Source organism: Myzus persicae, unplaced genomic scaffold, assembly GCF_001856785.1.
Source record: "Myzus persicae strain clone G006 unplaced genomic scaffold, MPER_G0061.0, whole genome shotgun sequence".
Classification (NCBI taxonomy): domain Eukaryota; kingdom Metazoa; phylum Arthropoda; class Insecta; order Hemiptera; family Aphididae; genus Myzus; species Myzus persicae.
In genome coordinates, this window is record NW_019101729.1 from 16,626 (window position 1) to 35,704 (window position 19,079).

A 19,079-nucleotide genomic window follows, 5' to 3' on the forward strand; every position below is an offset into this window, starting at 1 on the left:
ACCGGTACCGCCTGTGTCGTTGTTGCCGCCGCCAACGCCGGATGTCTGTACAGGATATTTTGTCGTCAGTACTACTTTGCCAGTTCACAGTTCACCTGAAATACAAATAAAAGGAAAAAACCTCACGAAAGTGTCACGTGCATCATAATAATTAAAACGTGTGTGTGTGTGTGTGTGTGTATCACGCCTAACGGACGACGTGGCCATGACCTGTTGCAGTCGTAGCGCACTGAAACAAAACCTTTTTTTTTTTACATTTTTTGACGGAAAACGGTTATTACAATGATTCGTACATCGTAAAGAATTTTGAGCAAATGAAACTATTCAAGATTGTGAGTTGGTGCGTCTGGGAGGTGAAAATTGTGCCAAAGAAACAAAAAAAAAACATAGGAAAATCTTTTGATTTAATAATGAATTTGAACACTCAGACGAAATTAATATACATTTTCAGTAAGGTTTTTGTTTTTCATATAAACTAAAATTCATATCATACAATTCTTACTCAAAATAGTTTTCAAACTTACACAATTTTGACGTTAGCCGTTTTTTTTAGTATTATTAAAAAATAATTACAATCTACACACGTTTGGTGCGATAAGCATAATAATTTCGATTAAAGTTAAAATATGTCTAGCGAGACTTACAGATTTGGAAGGGCACTCAGTACTGCCACCCTACAGAGTACAGAGTACGGATCAAATTACAAGATCTCAAGATCGGGTTCCTTTGCGACGTCTCTGGGGGTTATCGGGGCTCGTATTAGCCGATCGTTGTGACGGTTAAACTCGGAGAGAAAGGAGACATATAGTGAGACTTTTGGTTATTCGAGAGAGAGATGGAACATTTAGGTGTTTGTGGAAATTGTTATTCGTGATGAACCACGAAGCAGAGTCAGCAGAGACATTTTGCAACAGACGGATTGACTGGAAAGCCTGAATTATAGTTCTCGTGTTGGAGGGCTTGGCAGAGCCCCGGATCTGGGTGCCGCAGGGGTAAGACCAAACAGGTCTAATAATTGCTTTGTATATTAGTAGTTATTATTACTGCAGATTGCTGTCTTGACGAAAGCTGTTGAATTTTAAATCAAACCGCTCATAAAAAAATATTATGACTATAGGTATGTGTTTTAGATATTTTTTAATTGCCGGGTAGTGATGTCGTACGCGATCTACCTAAATAGGCGATCTACCGGTTTTTCCGAGCGCCGCTAAGATAATTTACGATTTTAAGATTATTAAATCATAGCCTAAATTTTATTGATCCAAGTACAGGAGCGCATACTCAGTCAATCGAGGGTCTTTGGCGTATTTGAAGAAAAGACACGGTAAAATAGCAAACGGAGCTTTACTCGAAAGGCAGTTGAAAGAAGAGTGGTGGCGAATGGCGATCACTTCATCCATCCATAGATACAATATTAATTGACGATTTTCTTTCACACACGAAAACAACATTTTTAGTTTAAGGTATTTTATAAAAATAATACTTGTATATTCTTTGTATGTATATTATTATTTCGTTGTGATAAAAATAATACGGAAATTAAATACTATTTTTGGTAGATCGCATACATGAGTACCAATTGCTGTAAGAACTCAGTATTACATTTTTAAACATTTGATCCAGCTAAGATTTTTACATCAAGGTTTTGGTTTATAGAAAAACAAATCATCGGACATTTCAAATGTCTGTAAATAGCTCAAAAAGAGTTTAAATGTTTTTTAATTTCATCGTATACACTGTACAGTAAATGACAATGTAGGCATTTGGTGAAATGTTTAAGTACCTATCTACGGTTACTTGTTTTTGAGTTTAACGTTTACCTAAAAAATATATTTCTCCGAAAACCGGCTTTGCATAAAAATAAGTTTTTCCACTTTCCCCGAAGATTTTCAAAAACTGTGGTAATTTTCGGTTTTTCCTCCTTAAGTACTAACTATATCCAATTGGCCAGGAACTGTCCCCTAAGTAGAAAATCGAAGCTTTTTTTTTAATTACCTTCCGTGTAAACGGACACAAAAAAAACACACATCATCACTCTGATGTTCTAAATGTCTAATACATTCATCTTTCAGCTCAGGTTTTAAAATAATAGTACTTTTAATTACAAAAAGTTCAACTAAGTATGACTGTAATTTAGTGAGCCATTCGGGTGTGTAAATAACAGGATAATACATTTTTTGCTTATTTAATGTCAGTAGTACCTACCTCCTAGTTAATATTGAATTTATACTTATTTTATTTTACATACAAGTATACCCGTTTTATTTAGGTTCACATAGAACACTGGCAATTTATTTTCATTTTCGACATCCGTCTATTACATATTTATTTATTTTATACTACAAAATTACTTAGTTATTCCTGATTAGGTGTTAATTGTCTGATAACAATTAAGATCTATATTACGCTTGTTTTTTAGTATGATTAAATTTAGATTCTTTTTGTCTGTGGAATATTATTTATTCTTATTTAAAAATGTTAAAAGAAAAAATTGTTTATAGGGGGCAACACGTTCAAGACTACTAGTATAATCCATATAGTGCACGACAAAATAATTAATAAATATTGTAGCCATTGAAAAAAAATTAATTTAGATTCATAACTACTTTTAAAAGAAAATTGTGATCATTATGAATCCATTATTAGTTTATACGTGGTGCGATTTATGACGAAGTAAATTATTTTTATTCACACCATTACAATATCATACATATAATATGTGATGTACTTAACACCAATACTTTACTTTAGTACTTAATTTTTAACTGAATGAAAACACTAAAAATGTAACTTATAGTTTGTTTTTATAGGTCATATAAAGTAAATCTTTTAAGACTGAAACTAAAAAAACCAACAATTATCCAAGTACTTTTATATTTTAATAATAAAGATACAATTCAGATTTTATAAATTAGTAAAAAAGTTTGTTTACAAATTAATGGTACAAAATAAAAAAGAAATCCATTTAGGAAATGAGTTCTTAAGTATAATTAGACGTTACATAATTATTAATTAATTAATATAGTAATGTATAACAATACCAACTTAATCGAAGTTTTAATTTAAATGAGTTTCTATAGGCTACAAATACTGGGCATACAGTTAAAAATTAGGTACTTAATCTAGGCAAAAAAATTGTAAATTTGTTTTGATGCATTCTAAATTAAGGACACACTGCACACGGAACACACAAATATTGAGATTAATCCTAAGTAGTGTCTTATTCGTCATCTTCGTCTTCATTTTCTTCTTTGCTGTCTTCTTCCTCAGCAGATTCTTCCTTTTCTTTTTTGTCACTCTTCTTTGGGCGACCACGTTTACCAGTCTTGCTCTATAAAAGGAAATTAATAAAAATTTTGATTAGGACAGTACAATTTGACTAGCATACTTTAGGCTTGTCGGTTTTTTTTGCAGCTGATGCCCCAGACTTTGGTGGACGACCTCTGCCTCTCTTTGCTGGAACATCTTCGTCCTTCTTCACAACATCTTTGTCTTTCTTTTCAACTTCACGTGCCCGCTTCTTGGATTCTTTAATGGAATCCTAATAAAAAAACAAATAAATATAATTTTTAACATTGTCTGTGTAACAAAAATAAAAAAACAATAATTTAATACAACAGGGTAATTACCTCAGACTTGTCTTTTGCTGGGCGTCCACGCCTTTTTTCTACTACGGCTTCTGAATCAGACATCTAGAAATGAAACAATAAATTTTTTAGTTATATTATTTAGGTCACTATACATTATGTACAACAAAAAAATTAATTGGTAACAGAAATATAGACTAGGCTATTTTAAAAATTTGTCATTATTTTTTCTATTATTATTACTATCCCGTAGTACTTATTCTGTATGACACATTAACCACGGTCTTGATAGTTAAGTTACCTAAATAAAAAATATTGCTACTATGTATTATAGGTGTAACAAAATATACGCGTAAAAAAATCCAATTTAATAATTTATCTCAAATGTGATCACGACAGAAGTGCAAAAAAGGAGCAGAAAAAAAATACACCACCAAAATATCCAGGGCAGTCTCGTTACGCCTCGTATAAACAGTAAATGTCTGTCGATCAAAGACGTCATTAATCTAATTAAAAACGCGCGTAATGATAATAATAATATTATTTGAAATAAAAATAAATAATAATACCTCTGGTTCGTGGGGAAAAAAACGACGGCGCGCACGAAAATAAATATAATTGAAATAAAATCAAAAACATAAACACAAAACGGAACGGACAAGTCGAGCTGAGATGAATGGAAAACGCGCACCACTTCCCGCACAAATGCACAATGCAATACACACTCCAGGCATCGGTGGGGGGGGGGTTGTTTTATTTAACGTTTTTTCCACGACCGACCAATGGGAGGCCGCATAGAAATCGGTTCATTATTGTTTGGCGTGCACGCGGGCCCGACGAATTAGGCAAATCGGAATTCGATACGGAAACGGACAAAAAATTACCCCGAGGAAGAGACGCGCGTCACCGCCGTGCGCGCCAAGGGAAGCGTAATTCCCAAAAAAACGTACGTCAAAAAATCGATACGGAAATCGATTAGCGCGGCGGGCACCATTATTGCCCGCCGTCGGTTCCGAAAGTCGCCCGGACGGGAAGCCCCCGCGACCCAAAAATAAAACCCCGCCGAACGGGCGGCGGCCGAAATCCGTGGGCCGGAAGGCGAACACCGCGGCGCGCCGACGGACCGGAGGTCGTCGGGCGCGCAACGGCGTCGTTACCCGCCATTATTCGCGCGCGCGGCACGGCGTTTATCGACCGGATTCGGCGCGCCGGTCCCGCCGACAGATAATAATAATAATAATAATAATAAAAAAAAAATTTAAAACGAACGCCGACGCGATTATTTTTTTTCATAATTTTATATTTAATACTCACAGCGTCGTCAGTTGGTTGGAGTGTGGCGTGGCGAGAAATTCGGCCGGAACGGTAAAGAAATTGGTGCGGGACGACTGAAAACGGATATCTGACAGCACGAAAACTCGGGGGCAAGCGCTCGGCAAAACGGTCGGCGGCGAAATAATAACAAAATTAATAAATAAATATAAATGCTGTGCGCTCAACGGTTCGAAAACAACATGTCGACTGTTGACAACAAAAACGAGGAGCCCCATTGGCCGGCCGGCCGCCGTCGCCACCGCGTCCGTTACGCCGGCAATCCGTCGCTACGTTCCATTAGGTAAACACTAGCAGCCCGTCGGACGGACGCGATAACGCGTGATTACTGATAAGGACCGAGGCCCTTTCCAGAGTGACGTGTGTGACGTGTCTCCGCGCCCGTACTTGCAACGATTGCAACTTTTTTTACCCATAATACATTATTACAATAATATTTTCCGTGAGTGGTCCGCCGTAAAACTATGCGATTGTGATTACCGAAGAGAACGTTAGTATATTTTCTAGAACGTCTACGAAACGCAGTTGGTCTGGCCGTCATCCGTGGTGAATCGTTGTACCATTACACCGGGGACCGTTTTGTCGAGAACACTTCAATGGCGTTCAAACGGGACAAAAAGGAAGAAGAAGATGGTAACGATTTGTTTCAATACTGCACTCAAAGCTTATTATCTATCTCGCACCATACTATACTCTATCTGTGTATTTAAGTCCCTGTGCTTTTTTTTTCCTACTGTTTACTGGGTCTCACATACCTGCATTATTCTGTTGTTTTTCTATGTTGAAAGTGTAAACAAACCGTTGATCTATACTACTGCTGTTCCCACTTCATGTTATATTTATTTTTTTTATCTTTTTTTCAAAATGATTCATGACTGTACAATTCTTCTTCATTGCTCGTCTTTTTGAATCAAATTTTTTATAACAATCATGTTCAAACGTAAAAGTAAATGTGTTTTTAAAGGGGGCAATCCGTATCAGAATCTTGAAAAAACCAGTGTTCTCCAGGAAGCAAGGACTTTCAATGACACCCCGGTTAATCCAAGAAAATGCACACACATTCTCACAAAAATATTGTATATGATAAACCAGGTATGTACCTCATGATTATTTATTGTTTTTAAATTAATTTGATATTAAATTTCAAATTAAAGGGTGAACAACTTGGAACAGCTGAAGCAACTGAAACATTCTTCGCTATGACCAAACTATTTCAATCTCGTGATATTATACTAAGAAGGATGGTTTATCTTGGAATTAAGGTTGAACATTATTAATAATTTCTTTTATACTTTTAAATGTAATAATAACCTTTAATATTTTTAGGAATTAAGTGGAATAGCAGAAGATGTAATCATTGTAACTTCAAGTTTAACCAAAGATATGACTGGAAAGGAGGATACATATAGAGCAGCTGCTATTAGGGCGTTGTGCAGTATTACTGATGTATGTACAGTAAACATTATGATATTAAAATATTTTACTGTTGTGTTTTTTTCGTGTTAAGGTGTCCATGTTGCAAACAATTGAACGTTATATGAAGCAAGCAATTGTTGACAAAAATCCTGGAATCAGCAGTGCTGCTTTAGTGAGCTGTTTACATTTATGTAAAAATACATCAGCTACTGATATTGTCAAACGTTCACTCAATGAAATTCAAGAGGCTTTAAATTCCGACAAGTACCTTTATTGATTTTACTTAAATGTATTTTTATTTTATTTATTTACTTAATAAATTACTTTCATTACAGTGTAATGGTACAATATCATGCATTGGGACTATTGTTTCACATTCGAAAAACAGATCGTTTAGCTGTTACAAAGTTAGTGGCTAAACTTACAAAAATTAATATGAAATCACCATTCGCAGTTTGCATGTTGGTAAGTAGTTTTTAAAGTTATTTACTTTTTTTAAGATCCATTAGGTATTAAAATTAATTTTTGGAATTTTCAGATACGAATGGCATGTAAACTATTAGAAGAAGAAACTATTCCACGTTCCGAATCTCCATTGTTTGAGTTTGTGGAGTCGTGTATTCGTCATAAATCAGAAACAGTTGTATATGAAGCAGCACATGCAATTGTTCATTTAAGTGGTACTGGAGCTAGGCATTTGGCACCAGCTGTGTCTGTATTACAATTATTCTGTTCATCTGCTAAACCAACACTTCGGTTTGCTGCAGTTCGAACACTTAACAAAGTAATTCTTAATAATTTTATCAAACAGATTAAATATTAATATTATACATTTAATTTAAGGTTGCAATGGAACATCCAAGCACAGTAACTGCTTGTAATTTGGATCTTGAAAATCTTATTAGCGATTCTAATCGTTCAGTAGCCACTTTAGCTATAACAACATTATTAAAAACTGGTGCTGAAGCATCAGTAGATCGTCTGATGAAACAAATTGCAACATTTGTTAATGAAATTTCCGATGAGTTTAAAATTGTTGTTGTTCAGGTAATAATTATTTATTTTATAATATAAGAGTTATTATATCTAACAACAAATATTACATATTCAGGCTATAAGGGCATTATGTTCAAAATTCCCTCGCAAACACACGGTTTTAATGAACTTTTTGTCTGGAATGCTAAGAGAGGAAGGTGGACTTGAATACAAAGCATCAATAGCTGATACAATTATAGCAATTATAGAAGAAAATCCTGAAGCAAAAGAGATTGGTTGGTTGTATTTAGATTAAATATTTTACAATATTTTCATCATAATATTAGACAATAATGGATTGGCGTTAACTAAGTATATAGTCTGTAGGTACAATTAATTATTAAATCAATAATGTTGTTATATATATCCTGTTCAAGTTAAGAACCACGGTTGGTGGCCACCAAGTTTTTCGGTGGCAGTCAGGCAACCCCTGTTCATTACCCCCAATTGATCTATATTTTATATACCTGCCATGTAGTGTTGTCATGTGCCTGCTCACAAGTCTGCTAGTGATTGTTTCTTAACTTACACAAGGTTCTGCGATTACCAAACTTAGAGTTGCCATCAATTTTTTAGGGTCACCAATATATATAATTTTTAATGCTATCATAATAAAATGGTTTGCCAAACACTTCGGTGACATTTTGGTTGCAGCCTTAAAAATATTGAGAACCTCTGATATAGATGATAGATTTTTACTTAAAAATTCCATAAAAATTGTATAGGTGTATTGTGATCTATTTTGTATTTGAATTAAATTATCTTAATATCTATTTTTGATTAGGGTTAGCACACCTTTGTGAGTTTATTGAAGATTGTGAACATACCAGTTTGACTGTTCGTATATTACATTTATTGGGTAAAGAAGGACCTCGCACAAAACAGCCATCAAGGTATTTATAGAAAAATGTCATTAAAAAATGATATATTCAATTAATGATTGTTTTTAGGTTTATACGATTCATTTACAATAGAGTGATATTAGAAGGTGCTGTTGTTAGAGCTGCAGCAGTTGGAGCTATGGCTAAATATGCTGCTAACTGTGCAATGCTTCATGATAGTATAAAAGTACTTTTGAAGAGATGTTGTCTAGATGTTGATGATGAAGTCAGGGATAGAGCAACATTTTATAGTCAATTATTGAGTTCCAATAATCGTCAGTTAATCACTGATTACTTGTCAGAACCCATGCATGTAATTTTTACAAACAAAACCATCATACATTTTTTTATTGACTAATTCAACTTAAAAAAAATAATTTCTTGTAGGTGTCATTGCCAGTTTTGGAAAAGACTTGTCAAGATTATGTTTCAAATCCCACCAAAGAACGCATTAATCTTAGTGAATTACCAGTTGATATAGTGGTTAAGAATACTTCTCAAGAACCAACCAGAAAACAGATTGTTGATAATGCCGTCAAACCAGGTAAATTCTACTGTAATATCAGAGTAAAAATATATTTTAAATTAAAATAGATTATCTTGAGATGTCAATCATTAAATTTAAGTTTTAATTATATTCTCATAATTGTTATAAAACGTATACAAAATTATACTTGAAACAACTATACTTTGATTAATTTAGTCATTGGTTATTCTTCATTTGTAGTGAAATCAAATTTAAAAATAGGAGAATATATATACTCACACTTAACTTTTCTAATACTTTATATTTGCCCGCAGCCAAGTGCTTCAAACCAGTTTACACTAATTGACTTATGTTAGATGCTAAATGATGACAGTAGAACAATAGTTGAATCCAATATTAATTTTAATACTTGGGTTGTGCTTTGTAGAAAATTTTTTTTAACAAGTGTTTCAGATTTTGGTTTTAATTACAGTTAAGAGCAAGAAAATAAAAAAAATCAATATTCTACTCTGCGAGTTATAGACCAATTCCCTGAAATCGGTTTAAGTCCATCTTATTTTTATTGCCATCTTAAATTTAATCTTTATTAGTTATTTCTAGTAGATAGTACTATAATTTTACTATAAATTTATTGTGTCTCTTATTTCTTCTGAGTTGTTTTAATTAATATAATTCATATTTTATATTTTTGGTCACTCAAACATAGTTGAAGTAACTGTTGAAAATGTGGACGGCCAAAAATTGCCTAGTCTGATTGGTTTAGACGCTGGTAAACTTTTCTGTTCTTCTGAACCGTCCATGTTGACCGAACCAGAAACTGAGTATGTTGTGCGGTGTACCAAACATATATTTAATCATCATTTGGTTTTACAAGTATGTATAGTAATATTTTATTGTTGTTACTTGCTGAGAAATTAACATTTTAAAATTTTAGTTTGAAATCACTAACACGTTAGATGACCAAATTTTGGAAGATATTTCTGTTGCACTGGATGTAAGTGAAGGTTTCCAGTATTTAAATGAATTTAAGTGCCCCTCAATAAAATATCAAGAAACTGGCAATGTCTATGTTTATTTAAAATTTCCAGATGATTCAGTCGATGCTATTGGTAAATTTTTGTTAAATGTTTGTATTATGTACATCAATATTATTTTTTATTTTAGCAAGTTTTACTGCCAAAATGAAATTTATTGTTAAGGACTGTGATCCCTTGACTGGTGAAGTTCAAGATGATGGCTATCAAGAAGACTATAGGGTATGAACTATGTTACATTTATTGTAATTTATTATAGTATACAATATTTGAATATTAGATTGGTATTATATGTTTTATTTTTTCTATTGTAGCTAGAAGATGTTGAAATGACACTAAAAGATCAAATGATTAAAGTAAAAGTTGGAAATTGGGACTCCTTATGGGAGGAAGCAAAGAGTGTTTGTTTTGAAGTGCAAGAAACTTTTGCATTGCCATTAACTTCTGGAGGTTTATCAGATACTGTCAGCCAAATTATATCATTCCTTGGAATGGCTGCTTCCAACAATTCTGAAAATGTACACCCACCTAATAAATCATCGCATATAGTGAATTTAGCTGGTGAGATATTTAATTACACAAATTCACTCATGTATTTATATCATTAATTCTTTTGCCAGGTATGATGAGAGGAAACTGTAAAGTTCTTGCTCAGGCAAAATTAGCATTATCTGAAAATAGTGTTACCATTCAACTTACTGTGCGTTCAATGGATGAACGAGTGGCTGAACTGGTTGTATCTACTCTCGATTGATTGTTTTATATTATTTTATTCTTTATGTATTTAAAAAAAGATTTTTTGGGTACTGAAACCCATTTTATACATTTTTGTTAGTTATGTATTATTTTACACTTATAATTTTCATAGTATATGCATACCAATAAATGTATTTAAATATTATTATAATTTTTAATAAGTTATCAAATAATATAATGACTTATTAGTAAAATGGTTTACATTTCTATTTTTCATTAAATCCCTAATTTTATAAAAAAAAAGTTAATCATAATAGTATTTTAACATTCAAAAACTGTTCAACTATTAGTGTTTAAAAGCTTTTGTTTGTTTCGTTATAATATCAGTGTACTATTTAGAATGGTCTTGCAAATAGCCACAACATGATGTATATGAATGTACATAAATCAACTTTAGTACCTAATGCCCTAACTACTAGCTATTCGTTTTTTTTTCTGGTTTTTCAACATCTCAAAAGCTTAGTTACAATGTGAATTAAAAAAGTCGTAATATTACATTTGATTGTTAGTACTGGGCCCCTCGTTAGTATGTCGCATGACCTAAATATTCGAAAGTATAAAAAAAATATCGATAAAAGGACGAAAGCATTAAACAATATTGTGTTTACATGTAAGTACTTACCTGAGTATTATATCAGCCGACTAAAACAATTACTCTGGTAAGGTAAGATATACCTATATATTATGCACGTGTATATACCATGTATATTATACTAACTCTTGAATGTTGTAACCTGTACACATATTACATGACAGGTCGACACTTCGTTAACGGAATGGATGTATTATTTTGTTAGTGGTTGAAGTACCTACCTCGCCGATTGATTGTCACTATGCGGCACGACTGTTTGTCGTATTTGTACAGACGAGCCGAATTGTTGCTCTCAGAAACTGGCAAAACCCACAAGTTAACCAACTTCAGCGACCACATAATGTGCATCGCCGTATCGTCATCGATCGATCGTCTTAAGGTTGTCCTACACCTGACACTTTAGTTCGGAGCTAAAACGAACTTGAAATATTCTTACTTATATTTTTAATAAATGAGTCCGTACTCCGATACTAGTTCGGGAACGGCACATTAGAACAGAAAGGAATCAAACTAATATCGGACAAGACAGATTTAACTGATTTTGGAGTGTACGTAAGTACGTATATTTTCAAAGCATTTGGTCTCGATCCAGTTGAACTTTCTGTAATGAATCACTGCAGAGTATTCAAAAATAACTTTTATTGTAGCTCTTAAATTACCATGAATATGTAAAGTATCAAATTAATGTTTTACTCTAAAGCTGTAGTACTTAAAACGCTACAACACAATAACTTGAATAAATTACCTATTATTATGGTCTAAAATCTTAAGTACAGGTACGATTGTACGAACACGATATAACAGACGCAACTTGTGTCCCACCTATAAACGTGTGTCCAGGCGCGGACTGGTTGGGATGTTGGGATGCTAGCACCATCCTTGCCCTAAAATATATTTGCCCCTATCGGTATAAATGTGCCCACCAAAAATTAATCTGAATTTAGAAGGAGAAGGTTAAAATTCTCTGATAAAATCGTAGGTAGATGTAGATCTATTATTTATGTAATAACTAATAAGTAATAACTAAAACAATCATAAAGAAAAAAGAATATATTTAAAGTAGGTAGCCAATAAGAAGATAGGTTTAATTAGTTTGAGCAGCTTTTTATATACATTAAATATACTTTCTTAATTTATTATTAACACAATCTTTATAAGAGGAACTTAGCTCTAATTGTTATGGGGCGGGGGGTGGGGGGGGGGGGGGGCAAATTAATCACAATTTACTGACCCTTAAGTTTGCCGTTGCTTAACCTTGCCTTGCTGTTGTAATCTGGCACGCCTATTTACATTTTTAACGTATTTACAATATTTTATTTAAACAAAAGAAAATGTTTAAATATTTTATAAATAACCTATTGTTTAAAATTTGTTTTATTTGCCCTTTAAATTATGTAGCATCCCTCGCCCTTTTTTACCAGTCCGCGCCTGCGTGTGTCCCACCTATAAGTGTGTGTCCCATCTATAAGTGTGTGTCCCACCTATAGCGTTTCACCCCACACGTCTATATGGCGACGACGACCACGGTACGGGGCGGCGCGCTGATGTGGCCGACGGCGTGTTTCTGGGGCGTGTGTGGCGTGTTTACCTTGGACATGACTTACAACCGGTTCGACCGATGGTTCTCGGCGTCAGTGCTGGCGTCGGGAGTGCTGAACATGGCCATCACTCCGTGGAGCGTGTGCGTGCTGGACGGCTGGTGCGACGACCACCTGTCCACCACGTACCTGCGGCTGTACACCCGACTGGTGGCGTTTACGTGTCTTCTGTCCCGGGCGACCATTGTGTACAAGGTACGCGGACACCTGACTGGTTTCAGGGGCCGGGAGGAGGTGTACGAACAGAGCTGGCCCACGTCCGGGGCTCGCCGGCGCCGGTACCGGGCGTACGCGTCGTCCGTGGTCGCGGCGTACCTGGCCCTCGTCGTGCCCATCAACCTGACGCGGCTGTACCTGCTGTACCAGTACGAGGAGTACGGCGACTCGATGCTGCTGCTGTTCTTCTTCAACATGTACCTGCAGAACTGGAGCATGTGCTGCTTGGAGACGCACTTTGTGCTCCTGTGCTTCGGCGTCTACCTAAAGTTCCGAGCCATCAACGACGAGCTGTCGGCTGTCCGGTCGGACGTCATGGTCAGCAACAGGTATCCGGTGGCGCTCCGGACGTCGTCGCCGGCGTTAGTGGCCCCGGCCACTTCCGTATTGCTAGATCCGCGTGGCCGGCCGATGGAAACGGCCGTCGAGGAGCTGAGGCTCAGACACGGGCTGACGCGTGAGTCGGTCGAACAGCTCAATAACATGTTCGGTGGCCAACTGGCCCTGTCCCTCATCACACTGTGCGTCATGATACTGTTCGACATCTACAACGAGGCTTTTCACGTGGGCGGCTCATATACTAGATCGAAATTCATCTTCGGCTGGATTCTCCAATACATGTTCCGGTTTTTCGTGATCGTCATCACGGCACACAGCACCACCCAAGAGGTGAGAGTGAACGATGTCTGCGACCACTGAATATAATATATCATAAATTATAATGATAGCGGTATCATTGGTCAAGTCAGATTTCGACGGTGCATACTAGTTGCCTCCCAAAATATACGAATTGCTTCTCGTCCTTATCGTAAATAAAAAGGTTACTTTACACTAGTTGCCTCCGATGACCAGATTGTTCATAATTATATACGAGTTGCCTCCCAAAAAGTTTCACACTAATTGCCTCCCATATAGAATTAAGTAGTGCCAGTAGTGGTTCATAAACTTCACCAAACAGTTCCACATAAATAGATAATGTTTATACTTTATTCATTATTAAAAATATCAGACTTGGTTAAAACAATAATAATATAAAAATAATCAATAAAAATAAAACATATTATAGGTACTACTTATTAAAAATATATAGTGCAGTTAAAAAACATCAGTCTTAAGTATAATATATATAGAATAATGTTATAATAGTTTTTGGTAATGTTTATTCGTTATTAAAAAAATCAGACTTGGTTAAAAATAATAATAATATAAAAATAATCAATAACATTAAAACATATCATAGGTACTACATATTAAAAATATATAGTGCAGTTAAAAAACTTCAGTCAAATAATAAATCAATAAGTTAAACAAAATAGTAAGTAGTACCTATTATTAGTCAATAAAATAAATGTATGGTAATAATAATATAATATAATATAATCACCGATTATATTGAACGCACCATAGCTCCGCATGAATAAAAATATTTTGTGAATCCGTAACTCCGCATGCACCGTATCTCCGCACGGTCGAAAATACAAACGCACCGTATCTCCGCATGGTTGAAAAAACGAACGCACCGTAACTCCGCATTCTAAAAATATTTTAACACCAAAAGTTCCCATGCCTATATCGGTGTAAAGTAAAACCATGTTGAAATTAAACTATTATATCTGCAAATAGCAATATCTTATCATTATTGTGTACCGATTAATTTCTTGTGTCTTTGTAACTCAACGAATTGACAATGATCACTGATCAGTTGTCTATCAGGTTTAGATTTCAAATTTATTTTATAAAGTTTTACTTTTACATTTAAAAATGGCAAGTGAAATAAGTTTTATATACAGTCAACGAAAAAATGTGCTGTTAGTGAAAAATAATTATAAATATTCCAAGTATACAGAATTAAAATCAGGCGAAACTGGATGGAAGTGCATACAAAAAACATGTAAAGCAAAATTATACACAATTGGCGTTGATAATAATTTTTCGAGAGAATCAGGTACACATGAACACGGAAATATCGAGACCAATATTATTGTTCGACAAACAATTAGTAATGGTATAAAACGAAAGGGACTTGATTATATTAATGATCGTCTCTCCAAGTTAATAAAACTTGAAATAGCTACTAATGTAGTAGCAGCGTCAACTTTAACATGTAAAGACACAAAATTAATAAGAGATAGCATTTCTCGTGAACGCATACGAAATTTACCGAAGCTTCCAAAATCAATTTCTGAAGTACATGAATATATAAATAACACTAAGCCGAAAACAGTAAAAGACGAATATTTTATTATAACAAATGACCCATTAGATCATATAATTATATTTTCATGCGATTCAAATTTAAATTTTATGTGTAATTCTCAGACCTTATACGTTGACGGTACATTTAAATACTGTACGAAATTTTTCCATCAATTATTCAGTATTCATGCATATCGTAATGGAGTATTTGTACCAGTTGTATTCTGTTTGCTTTCAAATAAAAATAAAGATACATATCTAGCCATTTGGGAAATACTTCAAGAAAAATGCTCATCATTAAACAAATGTTTGCAGCCAACAACATTATAGTGATCGATTTTGAAACAGCAATTCATTCAAGTGTGAAAGATATATTTCCTAATATAAATATAATTGGATGTCGTTTTCATCTTAGTCAATCATGGTGGTACGTATAGATAATATATTTGTAGGTATAACTTATACTTATTAATTATTTTTAATTTGTTAATAGGTGGAGACGAATACAAGCAGTTGGTCTTGTCCAAGAATATAAAAACAAAGAATCCGACATAGGAAAGTGGCTTAGACAATTATTTGGTCTTATGTATCTGGATCCTAATGAAGTTGAACCATGTTTTGAAAATGACTTTAAAAATGACCAACCCAAAGATGCACGAATTAAAAAAATTATTACATACTTAGAAAAAACATACATAACAAACGATGCAACATTTCCACCAAGTATTTGGGCCAAAAAAGAAGCGACGTTGGAGAGAACTACAAACAACTGTGAGTCTTTTCACGCCAAATTTGGTGATTTATTTACATCAGCACATCCAAATATTGCTGTATTCATTAAACATTTATTAGCTATGCAGACGGATTCTTATATAAGAATGAATTCTGCCAATAATAACGAAAGTAGGATAATTAGAAGTAAACAAAAAAATAATATACAATTTATAAATAAAAAAATCGAATTATATAATAACAACCAAAATAGATAGATATAGTTTTGTAAAAAGTTTGGCTTCGTTTAATAATATTTTATTTTGACTTATTTTAACTTACATTATAATTTTAACGATTTTTCGTTGTATGCATTAATTATTATAATTTTTGTTAGATACATTTTATACCGACAATGACGATTTTTTTTGTATGCATTAATTATTATTAATTTTATATTTTATAATTACCTAGTATTACCTGCAGTCTAATATTATTTTTATTTAACTTTAATAATATGTATTGTATTTTGTATATTTTAAACATTAAAAAAAATATGTGCGGAGTTACAGTGTCAAAAAAAATCTTTTATGCTGAGTTAGGGTGTTTAAAAAAAACTTCGTATGCGGAGTTAAGGTGTCGAAAAAAAACCTTGTATGCGGAGTTAAGGTGATATATTATAAAATGGCGACGATCCGTGCGGAGTTACGGATTCACAAAATATTTTTATTCATGCGGAGCTATGGTGCGTTCAATATAATATGCATATAATGGTAAAAAATTATTTATAACATTGTTTAGGCTTGTATTTTTTTGCCAATATTTGTAAGTACTCAAAATTTGATATTTTTTTTTCATTTAGCTTTTTTATTTGGGTATTAATGAAAATTATTTTGTTTCTAATTTGTAATCGTCCATGTAGTTTAGGCTTATGAGAACTTTGTATTAAAATTACAGTCTCATTCTGAATTAGTTTTAAAATGTCAATAAATTTGATTATATTAGGATGCGGAGACTAAAAATAACTATTAAATTTGCTATGAAAGGATTCGCATGCATTGGTTGTGCGATGAATGCTGGAACTTTTTTCTGCCCATACATGATGTTTGAAAATGTTTGGAACCACTTATATATTTATTACCTGACTAATGGGAGGCAACTAGTACTAGAACCTTTTCGTTTATGATAAAATTTAGGGTACGTCAGGAGGCAACTCGTATATAGTCGGGAGGCAATTCGTATACAAATTATGGGCCTTTTTGATTTCGGGAGGCAACTAGTGTGCGCCCGATTTCGACGTTTTGTGGACTTCATATAATTAATTACTTATATATACTGATCTAAAAAAAAAATAGTTTTGCCTTTACCTATATTAGAAAGATATTATTGGTTTTAGGAGCAGATCGTATTAAAAGTTACAAATGTCAAAATCCGACTTAACCCTATTTTACTGTTAAACAACTAAACTAAATATTACGTTGCACACTAATTTACATATACCACCTATACAACTTATATTATACACCTATATGGGCGATACACACATATGTGGATGATGCTGGATATTACCACAGTGTTCCGCAAATTCTTAATTACAACTATATTATTATAATAGTAGGTACCTACCTACTGTAAAGAAATTTGAATTCTTTTTTAAGTAAGCAGATATATCCGACTGGGTATATCCAGTGGTGTATTGGTAAATCAATTTATGGGTATACGCACCTAAAAGCAGTTGAAAATACCTATACTTACCTAAGAAAATTTTCTCGCTCCGCTAGAAAAATCATTACACTTGGTATTTAATAATCTTTCATTACTTTATCAAACACTTACCCTCCACGTGTATATGTATATACAGTGGCGTATATCGGGAGGTGGGGTTTAAATTCGGTGTGTACACGATAGAGCACGATAAATCTCTTTTTAAAATGTTAGTTTAATTGTGTACACGCTCTGCAGTTCCCGATCGTCTTCTCAAGAACCCGAAGTCGGGTAAAATTTAATCGAACTTTATCTGTACGAGGCTATTTTTGGACAGTGTACTTAATGTCATAATACAATATTATTGTATTAATTTGTATATTATTATTATTATTAACTTTTGTTTGTTGATATAACTGAATTGACTGATGATAAATTGGAAGCGGCGTATACCCATAAAAGACTAATTTTCTTAAAAGTATATGCAAAAATCCAAAAATAGGGATGTGGGTATACGACCGTATACTTGCGTATACCCTCCAATATACCTCTGGGTATATCTCCGTATACAATTATTGAATTTCTTATAGTGTTGCAACAAGATTGTGGAGTATCTACTTAAAGTCTATACTTATATATTCTGTATTTCTGTTCAATGTTGAATAATATATTCCTTCTCGGCGAAGATTATTTTTTTTTCATTTTCCTAAAGGTTTATATTGATTTTATACACCTACAAATATGTTTTTTCAACTATATTTACTATCAAATTTAACATCAATTTTATCAGAACGTTTTGTTAATGTATGCATGTTTGAATATTTTTCAGGGCTATAAAACTAAAGTGCTCGTAACAGAAATAAATAATCGACATTTAAATAACAATACGAAATATGAGGTTTGTTTATTCATTGTAGTAAAATGTTGTATAATCCTATAATATTAATTATTATTGCAGTTAGTAACTATGCATATTTGAATGAATTTTACAGCTGCAATTGTTTCTGAAACAAATGAATCACCAATCCATTGATATAACTGCGTGTGACTGTTTCACCTTAAACGGTCATCTCGTCGCTTCGGTAAGTTATGACATCAATAATTATGTGTCATACTGATACTAGAAAAATGTGTTATTATTTTCTATAGACTCTAATTATTACATTTCTATAGGATAGACGCATTAGTACATTACAATTCAAATAATTTTTTTTAAAAACTCTGTACATATACATAATATAATATGGATTACTTACCAATATTTGTGTAATTGTATTATTTTAGGCCATTGCTGTCGGTACCACGTATCTCTTCGTTTTAATACAATTTCACTCAGAAATTACTCAATTTACGGATAACAAACCATCATGAATATTTTTAGAACACAGCACAATTATTTATTAATATAAAATTACGGTAGACACGTTCTTAAGTATATTATAATAATAAAATATTATTGTAGACTCTATATAGCTTAAAATTATATCTGAGTACCCAGTGGCGTACGTAGAATTTTTTTAGGGGGGGGGGGGGG

At 33.4% G+C, this 19,079-nt stretch overlaps 3 protein-coding genes across 5 annotated transcripts; 2 read left to right on the forward strand and 1 right to left on the reverse strand.

Annotated features, from left to right (window-relative positions):
* Positions 1 to 2,862: 2,862 nt before the first annotated feature.
* Positions 2,863 to 5,137, reverse strand: LOC111030268 (high mobility group protein B1-like). 2 transcript variants are annotated; one of them, XM_022309688.1, is made up of 4 exons: positions 4,902 to 5,137; positions 3,630 to 3,692; positions 3,389 to 3,541; positions 2,863 to 3,331 (listed from the first exon to the last, which is right to left on the reverse strand). In XM_022309688.1, exons 2-4 carry the CDS (start codon positions 3,690 to 3,692, stop codon positions 3,221 to 3,223), a joined length of 327 nt encoding a protein of 108 aa, XP_022165380.1. In that variant the 5' UTR covers positions 4,902 to 5,137; the 3' UTR covers positions 2,863 to 3,220. The 2 variants fall into 2 exon arrangements, with proteins under 2 accessions (XP_022165380.1, XP_022165381.1); XM_022309689.1 differs by lacking the exon at positions 4,902 to 5,137 and adding an exon at positions 4,157 to 4,289.
* A 111-nt stretch (positions 5,138 to 5,248) lies between these two features.
* On the forward strand, positions 5,249 to 10,673 carry LOC111030267 (coatomer subunit gamma). 2 transcript variants are annotated; one of them, XM_022309685.1, is made up of 17 exons: positions 5,249 to 5,552; positions 5,884 to 6,011; positions 6,074 to 6,181; positions 6,246 to 6,365; positions 6,427 to 6,599; positions 6,671 to 6,800; positions 6,874 to 7,119; positions 7,179 to 7,382; positions 7,447 to 7,606; positions 8,155 to 8,263; positions 8,321 to 8,564; positions 8,639 to 8,795; positions 9,430 to 9,611; positions 9,673 to 9,847; positions 9,903 to 9,994; positions 10,087 to 10,333; positions 10,393 to 10,673. In XM_022309685.1, the coding sequence occupies exons 1-17, from the start codon at positions 5,516 to 5,518 to the stop codon at positions 10,524 to 10,526; spliced, it is 2,646 nt and encodes an 881-aa protein (XP_022165377.1). In that variant the 5' UTR covers positions 5,249 to 5,515; the 3' UTR covers positions 10,527 to 10,673. The 2 variants fall into 2 exon arrangements, with proteins under 2 accessions (XP_022165377.1, XP_022165379.1); XM_022309687.1 differs by having other exon boundaries at positions 5,250 to 5,552; positions 9,445 to 9,611; positions 10,393 to 10,658.
* Positions 10,674 to 12,454: 1,781 nt separating this feature from the next.
* LOC111030276 lies at positions 12,455 to 18,967 on the forward strand. Its single transcript, XM_022309696.1, has 4 exons — positions 12,455 to 13,603; positions 18,375 to 18,443; positions 18,538 to 18,627; positions 18,830 to 18,967. Exons 1-4 carry the CDS (start codon positions 12,629 to 12,631, stop codon positions 18,914 to 18,916), a joined length of 1,221 nt encoding a protein of 406 aa, XP_022165388.1. The 5' UTR covers positions 12,455 to 12,628; the 3' UTR covers positions 18,917 to 18,967.
* The last annotated feature ends 112 nt before the right edge of the window (positions 18,968 to 19,079 follow it).